Source organism: Rhipicephalus sanguineus, chromosome 5 (assembly GCF_013339695.2).
Source record: "Rhipicephalus sanguineus isolate Rsan-2018 chromosome 5, BIME_Rsan_1.4, whole genome shotgun sequence".
Taxonomy (NCBI): domain Eukaryota; kingdom Metazoa; phylum Arthropoda; class Arachnida; order Ixodida; family Ixodidae; genus Rhipicephalus; species Rhipicephalus sanguineus.
In genome coordinates, this window is record NC_051180.1 from 118,100,379 (window position 1) to 118,116,622 (window position 16,244).

The 16,244-nt window shown below is 46.2% G+C and overlaps 1 protein-coding gene across 1 annotated transcript in view; it reads right to left on the reverse strand.

Annotated features, from left to right (window-relative positions):
* Positions 1-2,956: 2,956 nt before the first annotated feature.
* The window catches only part of LOC119394202 (uncharacterized), a gene marked incomplete at its 3' end in the record, with an annotated part of 65,611 nt that continues 52,323 nt past the window's right edge, over positions 2,957-16,244 (reverse strand). The window contains 5 exon segments of the mRNA XM_037661477.2: positions 2,957-3,085; positions 8,006-8,169; positions 8,915-9,408; positions 12,304-12,412; positions 13,051-13,237. Coding sequence (XP_037517405.1) covers positions 2,957-3,085; positions 8,006-8,169; positions 8,915-9,408; positions 12,304-12,412; positions 13,051-13,237 — 1,083 coding nt within the window.

Sequence of the window (16,244 nt, forward strand, 5' to 3'; positions counted from 1 at the left end):
AAGTGGAGACAGGAGACAAATGGAGCAGTCGCACCGAATCGCACAATGCTCGCCAGCCGACATCCAAATGGCACAAAGACTCCACAAAACATTCACTTCGCTAGAGTGGCTAACATCGCTGTTGAGATGATGATGATCATGATCGCAACCGCACGCATCGCCGCCTGGCAATTGCTAAAACATGGCGTCTACGACGTATTTCCGGTAAAAAAAAACATGGCCTTCGAGATCCGTACATCAAAAAAAAAAATGCATGTTTTAGTTACAGCCTCCGAGATTCGCAACACCCTTTGCATATTTTGGAAGTCGCGGCCAAGTGTGCCAATTAACCGGGAAGTCGCAGACTGGCCGCACCAATTATCCGGTTAAATTTACATGTAAAAATTTGGGACCGCGCAAATAATACAAATTATCCGGGATTCCCAATTAACCGAGTACAAATTACCGAGGTTTTACTGTATATACTGCTAGCGATCCGAGATTTCATTCCGCGATGTCCGGAAACAGAAGTGACAGACATTTTAGCAGCACACGTGTAGTTATTACTGAACATTGCTTTCCTTACGTGCCGTGCGACGCTTGAAACGAGCTATCAGCAGCGTTTCTAGAACAGACGACGTCCGCCGATGAATCGCCGTCGCACTTTCTCGCTACCGAGAGGCCTAGACGTCACGAGCCTCTGCGGAGAGCGCGTTTTGCTGTCGAGCCGACTTGCAGAACAGAAGCTGCGTCGGCACCATGCATGGCATCATGGCTTACTCGGGACGCACGCGCGAGCGCTATTTATTCAGCGGAATAATTCTTGGTCCATGGTTGCGACTTTGGCAGCCCCAAGATCAAGCTGCACATGTTCTGACGCGCCGGCCGTGCGATTGCCGGTGATAGACGCCCCCAAACCCGAGACTTTGGCGCAGTTTGGCGCAATTTTCGTCGATATTATCAGGATGGCGCAGTAAATACAATTTGGCGCATTTTGGCGCAGTTGGCGCAGGAGTGGAATCACTGCTATTCGCTAGAGCTGTGCGAATAGCGAAATTTTGGGTGCGAAGCAAATTCGAATATTGAAGTATGAGTGTGAATCGAATCGAATATTTTTTGAATATTTCTCGAATATTTCTAGAATATTTTTCGAATACTTCGAAGTGAAATTGCCGAAAAAAAGTTAGGGAGGAAGTAAAGTTTGGGTCCTTTACCCGCGATACGATAATCGCGATTCGGCCAGAGGCCGACCACCAGGCTTGTGAAGGATCGGCACCGGAGGTGCCCCGTCAGCGACGGTCGTGGTGGCGATTTGCAGGCACAGGCTCGGAGATGATGGAGAATTAAAGCAGTTTATATACAGATGGTTACAAAAACAACATATTTACAGCGTATTTACAAAGTCAGAGCGTCTACGTTGGACATCGTCCACACCTCGGGAGACCCGAGTACTGCCTCGCAGTAACACCGCCCTGCTCAGACTGACCTACTTCCCACGGTCGGCCTCTTTTCCTCCTCCTGTGCCCCCCTTTCCCCAATGCGGCCACGTGGTCCCGCCAACTCTGGCGCGCCAGTTCTTAGAACCCATGCGGCCGCACCCGCGGAGGGAAAAGCGCTCCACCGAAGGGATGACGTACAGTGTTCCAAATGAGGTAACCTCCCGAGTTGTTTTCGCGGTAGCACGCACTCGGGGGAGGGGGGGGGGGTGCTTTCAAGAAACGACGCCGGCACGCCGCAACCGGCCACCGACTGCCTTCCCTCGGCGCCAACTTGCCCCCGTTGACAGATGTCTGTAACCCCCACGCCGTCCCTCTGTTTACGTGGGACACGGTGCCGGCATACTGGCGCCAACGGCCCTCCCCCAGCTCTCTGTTTTTTCCCGAACCTTACAGAGGATTCCTAAGCATATTCTTATAAGATAGCAAAATGAAAGTGTTTCTTTTCACCATGTTGATGAAGCACTGGCGGGGTGGCGTTTCATAGTGGTCTAATTAAGAATGAGGCAATGTAGAGGCCGAATTGTATTATGTACATGATTTGGTGCAACCAAAGTGTTGCCGACAACACTTTACACGTGATGGGCGAAAATGCCATTTCCTCAGCCTCTCCTCCTCTTTCAACTTCTGTGGAAGCCCAACTGATGTGGTGAACAAGGGTGTGCTCCCTTCAAGTCTGGAGTTCCAAGTCTGCCTCGTAGACGTCAATATATAAGAACATCTGAAATTTTGGATGCTAAAAAGCTTCGGCTTCCGATTTTTCGGACTTCCTGCCCAAATTTCTGGTCCAAAACACCATTAATTGAGCCCCCACCTCTGCCACATCTTTCATCTCCATGTTGGAAACAGCGTTTTCTTGAGTAAGTACATTTGCGACCATAGCAGAGCTTGAAAGGCAGCTTTGCCACAATACCGGGGTGTGATGAGGTGAAGCATATTAAAAATATAGGGACCCCTTCCAATCGGACGTTGACTGTGTCTTGGCAAAGTTCGACCGTAACGGAGCTTGAAAGACAGCTTTGCCTCAATACGAGAGTGTAATGAGGTGAAGCGTATTGAAAATCTGAAGGGGTAATTTTCAATCGGACGTTGACTGTATTTGTTTTAAGGAAGTTCGAATAGTTTGAAAAGTAAAATTCCAGTGCGAATCGAATCGAATAGCAAACACTATTCGAAAAATATTCAAAATCTCGAATATTCGCACACCCCTACTATTAGCCCATCCCTAGATTTTACTGTAATCTATAGCTGTGGATAAGGAGAACACTTAATTGTGCATGCTTTACCTCTGCAGCCTTTAACTCACTAAACCAAAAGCAGTCCACAATTATAGACATGCCACGAGTGAAGCACTTACAGTGGCTGCTCAGTGTTTATTTGGCTCCATCAGTGGTAGGTGTCGCTCGGGCTGCCGGCTTCTTCCATCCCCGGTGCACTGGTATCAGAGACCGGCGCTGCTGCTGCTGCGGTCGCCCACTGCCGGCCGAGATATTAGGGCTCGGGGTCCGGGAGCCAGCGGTGGCACCGCGTGGTGCGAGGCGCCGGTTGTCGGCTGACGGCACGCTGCTCTTCTTGGTGGCAGCACCACTTGTCACAGTGGGCTTGCGGATCTGATTAACACAGACTTCCGTTAGCGCGACAAAAGAAAAGTGGCATATGTTTTTACTCAGTGTTTCTCAGGGCCACAGAAATGTCATAGACAGCTCCAATGATTGCCAGTAAAATTTTTAGACGTAAATTATCATACTGGCACTCGTAATTATATGGCGCACGCACAAGTGTGTAATTTACAGATAAAATGCGTCCTGTACTGTAACAGCTGGTAGCACCTTCCCAGTCTTAGTATGCTTTTCCGCATGGCACCATTGTACTAGGCAAAAGTTACTTAAAATTCCGCACACAATAAAAAGAAAGCCAGAAAATTTTAAAACCGTATTCCTTCATTATTTTCATTTCACGGTGGGGTTAAGAGGTTGTTTTTTTTTTTCGGGAGATTTATAGCTGCACCCGTACAATCGGAAGGATTGCTCAATATTCAGGAGTCTTCTGGGCAAATCAGGAGGGTTGGCAGGTCCATTTCATATTACACAAGGAATGGACGAGATAGTACAGCAGTGGATCAGGCCTAGCACACTAAGCAACATACAATGGAAGGCGAGACTAAAGAGTAGCAGTTGATCAGGCCTTGCCGAAGAAACGACTAGCTGACAGCCGAGCACCGACTTCCAAGCTCAGTGGCCTGGCTTGGCCTGCGGTTTGGCCGTTGTAGATAGCCAATGAATACTGGACTGAACCAGCTAAATCCATAACACAGCAACTGTTACATGCAGCCAACAAAAGCATAGCCTCCGAAATTGGCAACTGCAATTCGGAGGAGGCCATTGCTGTCCTATCAGCTTTGACATTAGTTGTCCAGCCATGGCCACTGCACCTTCGCGGTGCTGGCAAGCTAGCAAAATGTAAACACCACTCAATCTGCTTGTTATGGCATTTGACATCACACCTAATCAGGCCACTGACTTCCATTAAAAAGGCTGGACAGTGCATCCCCACTCTGTGAGGCGGGCGCTAGTGAAGCCACCGGAAAGTCCCCTGTTTGTCCCGGAAGCTGGCGTCTTCTGTCCGTCTCAGCCACGCAATTCAAATATTCCCGGGTGGCAGCTGTTGTTATGATCGTTTTTCTTTTTTATTTTTTCAAACTCTGCGATTACGCCTCACTTTAGATGCCGACGAACGCTACACGAAAGATGACAGACGCCGTCCCGACACCGTCCGAATATGGCGGAGTGCTGCAACGTACAAAATGCGTAAAAAGTAATGCAATTTTGAGGTACATACGCATGAAATGTCTTCCCTGACGACTTTTCCGGTCGATTTGTAGAGTTTACTGCGCTACAGGCAGGTATTTCTTTAGAAAAGAAGAGAAAAGCTCTCTTCCGGGACAAAAACGGCGGCTTCCGGTGGCTTCACGCCCGCGTGCTCAATGCGCCATCCAGCTCCTCCTAGTGGAGATCAGTGAATCAGGCTACCGGAGTCCGAAAAATTGAGCGGCGCACTTACTGTACAGCGTCCATACTTTCGGTCATGCTAGTACATTATACAGTAGAACCCCGCTGTTACGTTCCTCACTGCTGCGTTTTCCCGGCTGTTACGTCGTTTTGCGCCGGTCCCGGCATAGCTCCCATAGGATACAATGTATTGGGAACCCCGCTGTTACGTCGTAACTGTCGGACCGTTCCCATATGATACGTCGCGAAGTGCGCTCGGAGCCGACCGAGTGACTACCGAAGAGAGCGGCCATGGTGCATTTTCACGCAGCTTGGCCTGGTTTGACCGTAATATTAGCCGCATGAGAGGCGCAAGCAACAAGATCCTTGAATTGATGCACACAAAAGCGTGGCCTTCGAGATTCATATTGCAAAGATGGCGTCTATGACGTAGTTGCTCGCGAAAGCAAGGCCTTCGAGATTGGCATTTACTATTGACAAAAGCATAGCCTTTGAGATTTGTATTGCACAAACATGGCGTTTATGACGTAATTGCTTGCGAAAGCAAGGCCTTCGAGATTGGCATTCACGTCTGCCATCGCGTTAGCGTAGACTCATCATCATCGTTATTTGTCGGAGGACGGGAGGAGTTCGAGCTGGTTGGAGCTCGCATGGTCGTGCGCGCGGTTCGCGGTCGGACTCGCCGCGCTGGTCGCGATTGCGTGTGCTTAGTTCTTTCATGCCTACAGCTGCTGGTGTTAAAAAAATCACATACGTTGATTACATTTCTGTGGATGAGGCCGTCCCCAACTCCGCGTTTCTATCCATCGACTAGATCGCGGCTGAGCGCGCCAATTTTCGTGCTGCTCGTAAGCACTGAAATAAAATTCTGTACCACTAAATATTCTGGCGTTTTTCCTGTTTTTCGGCTCTTACATTTCCCATCTCTTACGTTTATTTCCTACGGTCCCTTCAAAAACGTATCAGCGGGGTTCTACTGTATCAATGAAACAAGTGGCAATGCCACAAAGGTGTCCGAACAAATGAGCACATCGAAACTTCCAACGTCCGAATAAATGGTCGGCAAATGTACACTCGGAAGCAGGAAACTGGCCAATAAACCATTGTATGCTACCTCAAACCCTTGTATGCAAAATTTAATGCTTGCCAAATACAATGAGCCTCATATGAATATGAAACTATAAAGCTTCATATTCAACAAGAACATGACGCTTTATAGCTGTCCTCCTTTCACAAGCAGAATGTTTATGGTTAGCTATTGAGGTGTTTTCAAAGTTGTTTGAAATGGAAAGGTTAGGTCATAAAACACGCAATGCAGTTGGAGGAAAGAAGATGACTTTTAAGGGCTCGTTTGTTTCTTTGTTAGACACAATATTAATGAGAACTAACAGACAGTAATGCCAAGAAAAGTATAGGGGATGTTATATGTAATAATTGGGATATAAATGTGAAGAAAGTAAAGTGGACAAAAAGATAACTTGCCGCCAGCAGGGACCGAACCTGCGACCTTCGAATAACGTGTCCGATGCTCTACCACTGAGCTACGGCGGCGGTCATCCCCCCATCCACTTTATAGGGTATATATGTGGATTTAAACCTAGGTGTATTAGTCAGCGCCGATCGCAGCCATGGCGGCGAATGTGGAACACACTTTTTCTGCCTTTTGGCGTCACCTAGCACGTGACCTTTTTACGGACTAGCAGCTGACCAATAATCCCTCGCATACTACCTGAAGGCATCGAGTCTGCCAGAACGAGACCCTCGCTATGAATGAAGGAAAGAAGATGACTTTTAAGGGCTTGTTTTTTAGACACAATACAGTCGACGTCCGATTTCCCGGACGCCCGAAATTCCGGACATGCCTGATTTCCCGGACTCATCTGTGGCACCGTCAAGTTCCCCGTAGAGTCAATGTATTAAAAAGTCCGAAATTCCGGACGCTTATAACCTTCGCCATCCGATTTCCCGGACTTTTTACTGTTAACCGCCGACCCAAAGTCACCACCGACGCCGCCATTTTGGTTGTTTTCATTTTCATATCCTTGAACCCACCATACTCGCATCGCAGCACCGCCGCACCGCGGCTGCCGTAACCTCGAAACCGCACGAGTCAATCCGTTGCCAGCCGTAGCTTAGCCAAGCCAAACCTCACTGTGTTCGTTCACGTGTTGTTTTGTCAGCTGTGCCAGCTCTGCGGTCGTGTCTGCGGTTGATCGTTTGCTGCTGCGCGCTACCTTCAGTGATCACGTTTCCCGACCTTCAGCATCCACCGAGTTCATAGCTGTTTCGTGCTGCGCTTTTTGTCGAGCGGATTCGCCGTTTACAGCAATGGCACCGACTGCTCCTTCGTCTTCGTCCGCGCCTTCGAAGCGCACAAAACCACCTCGTAGTCTCACGATGACGAACTGCCATCCGCTGACGTTGCCTTCGACGATCTGCGCGCTGGCGGCGTGTTGATTCCAGCCGAGATAACCCTTGAGGGCTTCGCCGACGCTGACAAAGACCTCGAGCTATGTGCGGAGTTGACCGATGACGAAATCATTCATCAAGTTACGGAGGATTCCGATGACTCCGACACCGAGAACGAAGAGCCAGCTCCTACACAGCCAACGAGCTCGGAGTTGACGCGAGCACTGATGACACTGTCATTGGTGTACAGCGGCGACATGACGTTGACTGAAATTGAGGCAGACATGATCGCGGGCAAGCGGACCGTGCAAAAGAAAATAAGCGACTTCTTTGCGCCCAAGTGCTGACTTATGAGGTAGTGCCGGCCACGTCGTATTTTTTTTTATAAACGGCTCTTTTCAGAGCCACCTAAACGATGCATTGGCTGAATTGCTATGGGAATCTTGTATTCCGGCTGTGACCCTCTCCGTCAGCGAAAAATACCTACCAAAAAGGTGCGTTTTCACGTGCGTTCGTTTTTCCGGACTGCCCGATTTTCCGGACGTTTTCGCGGTCCCTTGAGGGTCCGGGAAATCGGACGTCGACTGTATTAATGAGAACTAACAGCTGGTCTAACTAACTAACAACTGGTCAGCTGCCAGTTCGTAAAAAGATCAAGTGCTACGTGACGCCAAAAGGCAGAAAAAGTGTTCCACACTCGCCGCCATGGCTGCGATCAGCGCTGACTAACACTCCTGGGTTTAAATCCACATATATACCCTATAAAGTAGAGGGGGAGATGACCGCCGCCGTAGCTCAGTGGTAGAGCATCGGACGCATTATTCGAAGGTCGCAGGTTCGGTCCCTGCCAGCCTTCGAATAAGTGGACAATAAGATAAGTTATCTTATCGTCCACTTTACTTTCTTCACATTTATATCCCAATTATTACATATAACATCCCCTATACTTTTCTTGGCATTACTGTCTGTTAGTTCTCATTATTGAAATGCAGGTGGGTGTTGCTAGTCCTGAGAAGCTGAAAAGTGCTTGATATAAAAAAAAACTATACAAATGGTGAAGTGCACAACACGAGACATCTTGGCAAGAAAAATGAGTATGTGACAGTGACTTGCCGTCTTTGTGGGTGACGGGAGCTTTGTTGGCGAAGTGGGTTTTGCAGAAGATGCAGCTGTGACGGTACTGGTTGCCTCCGCCGAACTGGGTGACGCATGGGACATCTGCTCCCAGTGATTACGCAGCTGACGGAAACGTTGCATCTCCTCTGCACTTCCTTGCACTGCACCGGGGACGAAAGTGATTCAAAGAAACGCCTTTAGCTACATATACATTTTGGTGACAGGCAGTTATGACAAGAAAAAAAAAAAAAGACATGATGTGTTGTTCTTCGTATGTCCCACGACATCAGTGCATAATGTAAGCAGATATAAATGCATCATGTACTCTAACAATCATGAATACTAAGTGCATTATGCAAATACTGCAGTAAAATAACTTTCTAGGCATGCTGTAGTCAAAAACTGCATGAGCTGAAGCAATGCACTAATCCCACCAACACAAGCAATCTTGCCAGCTTGAAGAACCACTTGAGTCAATTTTAGCTAATTCTCCTTATATTTTTGCTGATAGTATAGCGAAGTAACTTCTATTTTCCAAATAAAATTTGTCTTAACCCCGTCCACTGCTTGACGTGTATGTTACATTTCTGGCAAGGAAATATGGAACTCTACGACAGCAATAATTTGTTTACGGATATAGTTGATTTGTTTTTGTTTTTAGGCACAAAACTCAACCATATAACTATACTACTATACTTCATCACAATTTCCCCAGATTTCATAAACTCTCTGAGCCACATATTGTGCAGTGCATGCCACTGACTGCTTAACACATGAAGGCGCAAGTTGGTGCAGTTGGTTGAAAGGACATAGTAGCACCTAATAACAAACTAACACTAAGGCATACCTCATTTCATTTCTTCCAGCCAAAAAGCTGCAACATGCACAGACTACATCCATGCTCACCCTTCTGCATTGCAGGGTAGATGGCCTTGGTCCCTCCCAGACCACTGCTGGCCACTGCGGTGCCACCTTTCAGCTTCTTCTGCAGTTCGAGGACGCGTGACGAGTTGTCCAGCGTCTCTTCCAGCGAAGACGAGTCGACCAAGCTCTGGCAGGTGACAGTGCGGAGGTCGTCACTCTCGTCGTACAGGCCATTCTCGTCACTAGGGGTGCACGGGGAGCCTACACTGGGGGGGCTCTTGAGGCCGCCGGGGGACTTGCGGGAAGCGGGCTTGGCGTTCTTCAGGCTCTGCGCTTCGACGCCCAGGGCGAAGCTCAGGCTGAAGCCAAAGGGAAGCTCGGAGAGGGAGCGCAAGCTGCAGGCAAGCTCTTCGCGCAGGAAGAACAAGCTGGGATGCGAGAGAAGCGGCACAAAAGCGGCAGACGTCTGGTAGTGCTTCTGCAGTATCTGCGGGCTGGAGAGCAGCGTCAGGAACCAGGTGTCCAGGCAGCCCAGGCTGAAAAAAAGAAAAGAAAGAAAGTGTTTAATTCTAGAGTTCTACATGCCAACAACATGATTATTACAAATGTTGTAGTGGAAGAATCCATATTGATTTTTACTAGGCTTGTGCGAATAGCAAATTTTAGGTTCGAAGCGAATTCGAAGCGAATAGTGATTTTGGTCGAATAATTTCTAATCGAATTCGAATAGTATATGTCACATATTATAAAGAAAAATGACCGTATTTGTCATGGCCCAACCAACCGGCACAATGTTTTAAAATCGTAACAAAGCATGTGCAAATGTCATTCTTTTTGGTTCAAAGGAAGTGGAAGCAACCTTGAATAGTAGCAGGATTTGGCTTTCAGTAGAATGCAGGTGATAACCTGTAAAATATGTGGCGTTTTAAAATTTACTATACTTGGAGCATATAAGCTGGTATAACAAGCTTTTAAACTTAAAAAATGATGAATCGATGTGAGGGTAATCTGTTCATTTAATCTTGAAAGGGGGCTTCGCGGCAGTGCAGATTCTTCCTGGAAAGGTGCATTCACGGCAGGCATAGCACTCCCCAACTGCAGTGAAACCACCTTTACAGGGGGGTTACATGCGGACTAATATACACCTATTCGTTCATTTCGAATAGTTCGAAATTTCCAATAATTTAAATTCAAATCGAAGCGAATTCGAATACTGTAATATTCGTTCGAATATTTGAAGAGCTCGAATATTCGCACAAGCCTAATTTTTACCACTCGGGGTTCTTTCGCCTTAATCTTGGTACATGGCTGCTTTTGCACTTCACCCACATCAAAATGCAGCTGCCGGGGACAAGAACTGAGCCAGCGTCCTCAAACCTCGCAGCACAGCAGCCGGTACACTACCACAGCCTCAGAAGGATGGAATGTAATGCTGAGGACATATGTTAAATGCAAAGGGTGGATTTCCCTGTTTCCTTATTTGCAAGGGCTTCGTTACGTATATGCAAGAGCCCCCATGCCATATGTGTTATGTAATATCTTTCGTGCTTGAATTTGATTGCATTCTTTTCCTGTTGCTTGATTTTCTCACGAGAAAGCTGGTTGTAACTACCACAATTTTCTGTTTTCTCTTTATAGCACATATTCCTCTCCACTGGTGTGCCTTAATTCTTCATTAAAGGGACACTAAAGGCAAATATTAACTTCACGTTGATTGTTGAAATAGCGGTCCAGAAACCTCGTAGTGCTACTTTTATGCCAAGGAAGTGCTTATTTTGAAATAAAATCACGTTTTAGTGGTACGCATCGCGTTAGCGCACTTCAAATCACCCGCCTGAAAGTGGTATTTCGCACGTCACTGTTGCCATGCCCAACAATGCCTGCCTTTACTGCGCGGCGGCGTGCACCTTTTCGGCATCCGGCAACACCACATGCATGGGGTATTTTGTCGAACTTTCTGTCAGAGCGATTTTCACGAACGTGCAAAACACAGGCGGCAGTACGCGATACCAAAACTACCACTGAGACGCGACCGCGTGAGCAAAGCAGGGCGCCGGGCGAAGCACAGTTCGGCGAAAACGGAACTTTTTAACCATACGCATCGTTCCCCATGGCAACGCCAAAGAGGTTCTTTTTTCCATGAATCAAACAGAAATGAACAAGCAGCATTCTGTTACGTCTCTTGATGCACGGAAGGTTCTTTTTTTTATTGCAGCTAGTTTGATTACTAGTGATTAATTGTATCCAGACTCTCCCAAGTCATCAGGATCACTTCCAAAATGTCCCACTCGTGGCACTCATCGTGTGATACATTTAGCTTAATTTCTCAGTAAGTAGGGCACTGCTGTTGATAATACTGCCGTTTTAGACGTTGTCATACATTGAGCTTTCACTCTGACATAAATTGCTATTTGCCTTTAGTGTCCCTTTAAGGCTGTATATACTTAACTTCAATGATCCATCAAACGCCATGATATCAATAGTTCCCATGTTTATGCAAACATTTTGAGGCACCAATACAGCCTCGCAAAAATGATCTGACGAGCATAACTGGGTTAAACAATCCACCTCAACAATGCAAATGACATTTGCATCAAAAGGCAGTGATTAGCTAAGTCAAAGGAGAAAAAAGTGAAGCCTTGACATTTTTTCACCCTTGTTTACTCTTTGTTAGGTCGACAAAGAACCATCTACAGGCTTGCAGATGTTGATCGATAATTTATTTCTCACACCTCTGACAACGTCTGTGGCTTTTTACGTTTTACACCAACATCTCCTATGGCTAACTCCGGTTTGTACAGCTGACAACGTGGGCAATCACAGATGCACAAACAACATGGAAAGAGTAACAGCACAAATGCAGCACAGCAATCAGAAACATGAAAGCTAAATGTTTTTCACAGGGCACCTTTTGTTTCTAGGACTTTGAAAATACTTTGAGCAGGCTAAGCTCTTCTAGCTTGACACGTATCTTGAAAGCCTTACTGAACGCCCTGAAAAAAGTTCCAGTCAAGGAATGGCCAGCATACTTTCGAAGTAAACTTCACCAACTTGGAGCCACACATAACTGAATTTCAGCACTTGCTCTCTAATTTACAACTGCTGTTGTCATGAATGATGTGAAGACAATCGCTCGAAGAAAGCACATAGCCCTCGCGTAAGCCACACGTGCTTCATTAAAAGCTCCCATGATAATTAGGCAGCTTGTCTGCTAGGTTGAGCTGATGACATACAAGCGAGGCTCAAAGTCATGCTAGGAACTTTTTGTTTTCTCTCTTTAGTGCAGCAACAAAGGCCATGCACTGCAGGTATGCGAAATTGTTATACAGTACAACTAGGGCTATGCTTCGAATTCCTGCTCCACAACAGGCATTTACACTTTTGCCTCACTAAAACATGTTTCCCGGATCTGTGCGATAGCGTATACTCACTTTAGTAGACCAAGCAAACAGGCACCAAATTTCTCCCCATCACCATGGAAAGCAGTGTCGGCCTGCTCGATGTACTCTACAAGCTCTTGGACTTCTTTTCGTCCCTCCTCTGCAAGAAATATTATGACAAGCATTCATATTACAAAATGTCATCAAAAAAATAATAATGCGGGTTCTACAGAGAGTTTTCACACATACAGCTGGTGTCAAAAGTTTGAAGACCACTAGGTCTGAAAAAAACGTTGAATTTCTCAGCAATTTGCGATTGTATTCAGCCAAACTGCATGGTGCATGCTGTTAGCGTGTTTTAACACAGGCCAAACATCAAAATATGCAAGGCTGCCTCTCGAAGCAGCGAGAATATTCAGCTTTTTCTTGTGTCTCATGGTCGATAAATTTTTGACGCTAACTGTATATATAAATGCACTTCCAAATTTTGACTACGACAATGAAGGATTTGTTTTCTGTGCCAGCTTAAATGCACACTTAGGTCAGTTAAAGGCAACCCCCCACAGCCATCAGTGATGCCAGGTGCGTACTCAGAAGACATTTGCATCAAATCTAAAAATCTCATAAGCATTTTTCAATTTCCATACTTTCGTATGTCGTCACACAGCATGGGGCAGAGTTTCTCTAACTACAAGATCATGTCGGTACTGACTGAAGCACTAAGAGGAAAATCTGAAGGCAGCAGGCCAGCTAGAACAACCAAACAATGTATCATCGTCCACATAGACATAGACTCACTGGCTTGGCTGAGGGAGTGAGCCAGGTGCCAGAGTGAGTTGGGTAGGCGACCAAACACGCCCCGCACGTGCGGCAGCAGCCCATCGGACAGCAGCTCTCGAAGTGCGGGCACTAGGAACTCTATTGCCAGACGGCCACAAGCACTGCCTTCAGACAGACACGGTTCGGGCCCACCTCCCACAGCAGGCTGCAATGAACAAACACACGGCATGAAAATGCGCAAATAGGAGTTACAGTCGCAAATTATCCGGAAATTCACATCACTATCACGGACATCCTTCAACTTTCCCATTTCGCCTTGTCCTATTTGCCTGCACTCTGGATGCACAACACACGGAAAGACGTACTTGCAGCAAGAGAGAACAAGAACCCTGTCTAACGAGACTGCAACTTCACGAAACCAACAGTGATGCCAAGGAAAGTATAGGGTACATTATTTGTAGTCTTTAACTGTAGTGTAGTAATTATGACATAAATAGAAAGTAATTACACTGGACGAAAAAGCAACTCTGCCACCAGTAGAGACCAAACCTACAACCTTCGAATAGCGTGTCCCATGCACTACCAATTGAGCGGTGGTCACTGTTCCATCCACTTTACTGGGTACTATTTCTGTGCACCTAAACCTGGGAGTGTTAGTGCTGCTTGTAGCCATGACAGTGAGTTCACGGAACACCGAATTCGTGTTTATTCAACAATTATTTTTATTGTATTGATATGAATGTGACGTATAGAATTTCCAGAGATACGTTTCCGCTTGAGCATTTGGTGCCACGAACACTTTTACGCGTGCCAACTGCATTTAGCCACTACGGCCTTTAAAAGGCAATTTCAGTGTTCCACCTCATATTTCTCACAACTATACATATCTGTGGTACGGTCACCTGTGAGCCAACACATGAGAACATGACCAGCATTTGTAAAATGCAACACCTGCAGTTAGTGCCAACGAAGGGTGACAAAACCTCATTATTTGTTGTCTACGGCAAGAGTGACGCACATGCAGCCTAGTATGTGTATCTTATTTTACTAAATGCAGACTACACTCTATCGCGTAATGTTTAAATCTCAGAATGTCGCCTTGTGTTCGTCGACATCATCACTACACTTTGTTTTAGGGGTGTGCGAATACTCAAACTTTCGAATATTTTTCTAATAGTGTTTGCTATTCGATTCGCACCAAAATTTTACTATTCGAATTATTCGAACTTCCAGAAAATAAATATAGCGGTTTATTATAACGGAAAATAAATATAAAGATGATAAATCGGTGTGCAGCATGCTTGGGCTTGAGTTTTGGGGCGCTGACATGCGAAACTGCTAGCCACTTCCACTGATGCGGTCGATGCGCGACGAGCTTGCCGGGGGGTCCACTGCCGATGCGTAAAATGCCCCTCCTCGGTTCCGAGGAGCCAGCGGGCGATGCGATTCGTTGCTTGCGACTAAACACATTGCGGCTTCTTCGTTTTCGTGTGTCCACTAGCGCGACGTTCTTGCTCGCAAAGTTCAGATTCATCTCGTACATCAGCGCCGTGAGCGGAGTTAGGCCTAGCCACCACTCCAAGCAGTAAGCTCGGTCGCGATGTGCATGGCCGCGGTGCCTGATGTTTCAAAGTATGTCATGCTTGATCGCAAGTACGAAGAGTTGTCCCGGGATGGTTTTCGTCATGAGTTCGAAATGCTGATAAGCAGAACAGTCGGTCCGAGACGCACGTCTTCGATGTTCGCGACAAGCGCGGAGCACTATCATAATCTGATGCTTGAGCTTCCGCTTGCAGCTGCCAGACTAAAGCGTAATTATATTCTAAATGATTGTCGACCTGTGAACACAGAACGAGTGTGAACACGTCACTAAGTAGTGCAATTTTAGACAGCCGTGACCTCGCGGTGTGCAAGCAACAGATGACGCTCTCCCAAAGCGAGGATTGGAACAATGGCGAGGCACGCTGGAGGAACATGGCGGACGCAGCCATTCGAAGGCCTCGGAACGAACTTCAAACATTTGCTTTTCGTACGCTTTTTTCTTAATGGAGGACCTAGCTAAAGCGGGAAATTTGAATACGGAGAAATGCTCTTTCTGACGAGCCCAAGATGGCGATGCCCGGTTGCATCAACACAATTTCTTTTTTTGCGATTTCCGCAGTAATTTTCGCCACCTTGACAAGCACAACAAATTTTTTTCCGCACTTGTATGTAGTTTTCAGCGACGATATTTTGGAATCAGAAAAAGGGCTACAGAAACTGAAAATGCGATTTTCGAAAATTGATTTTTTTGTTATTTTTCGCGATACAAAAGCCACATCCTCCCTTAGGAATAAATCTGTTCTTTGACTATGTTTGTGACTTGTAAGTGTTCCTGTCTTGTAAGAACATACTTAGGGATTCTCTCCAACCTTTTTCTGTAATTGCGCTTCAAAGTATTCGAAAAATATTTGAGAAATATTCGAAAATTATGCTATTCGATTCACACTCAATTTTTATTACTTGAATTGGCTTCACACCAAAAATTTTGCTATTTGCACAGTTCTACTTTGTCTCTAAACAGATCAATGGATCCGCAAATTGTGTCAACCACTGCTGGACTTCATCTAGGAAACCGAGTTGTATCTTTTTTATTTAATTGATGTCGTAGGGCAATCTGATGCAAAAAAATTTTTTTTTAATGATGTTTCTCGCACCCTTCAGCTGGTCTAACAGCAGCACACGGAAATGCTTGACAGATCGATAGAAATAGTAGAGAGGCCATTGCAGCTAAACGCAGAAGTTCATGATTGAATAACGCAGTAATATGTTGCACCTTGCCAAATTCACTTGATCTGAGAAGTGCTCGCACAGCACAGGCGGAAAGCTAAAGCATGCGGCCTGCACACTCGTTGCAGTGATTGCTGTGGCGTATACACTTTTCCCATGAGCACTTGTGCGCCCACTGGTGACGCTCGTGTGCTTGAGAAAGGTCTACATTTCCCTTTAAGTGCTTCACTGTGCATTTCGTGGCAAACGAGTATGTATAGTGACCTAAGCCGCACCCAACACTTTCTGATCCGTGTGACAATCATATCCTTTAATGGTCCAATTATTACTGGGGCTTTTTAAGAAAACATTCACTACGTATGATAGCAGAAAAGTAGTGAAGATAGATATGAAGTGACCAGGCACGAATTATCAAACAGAATGTCACATGACATGAGAAACAA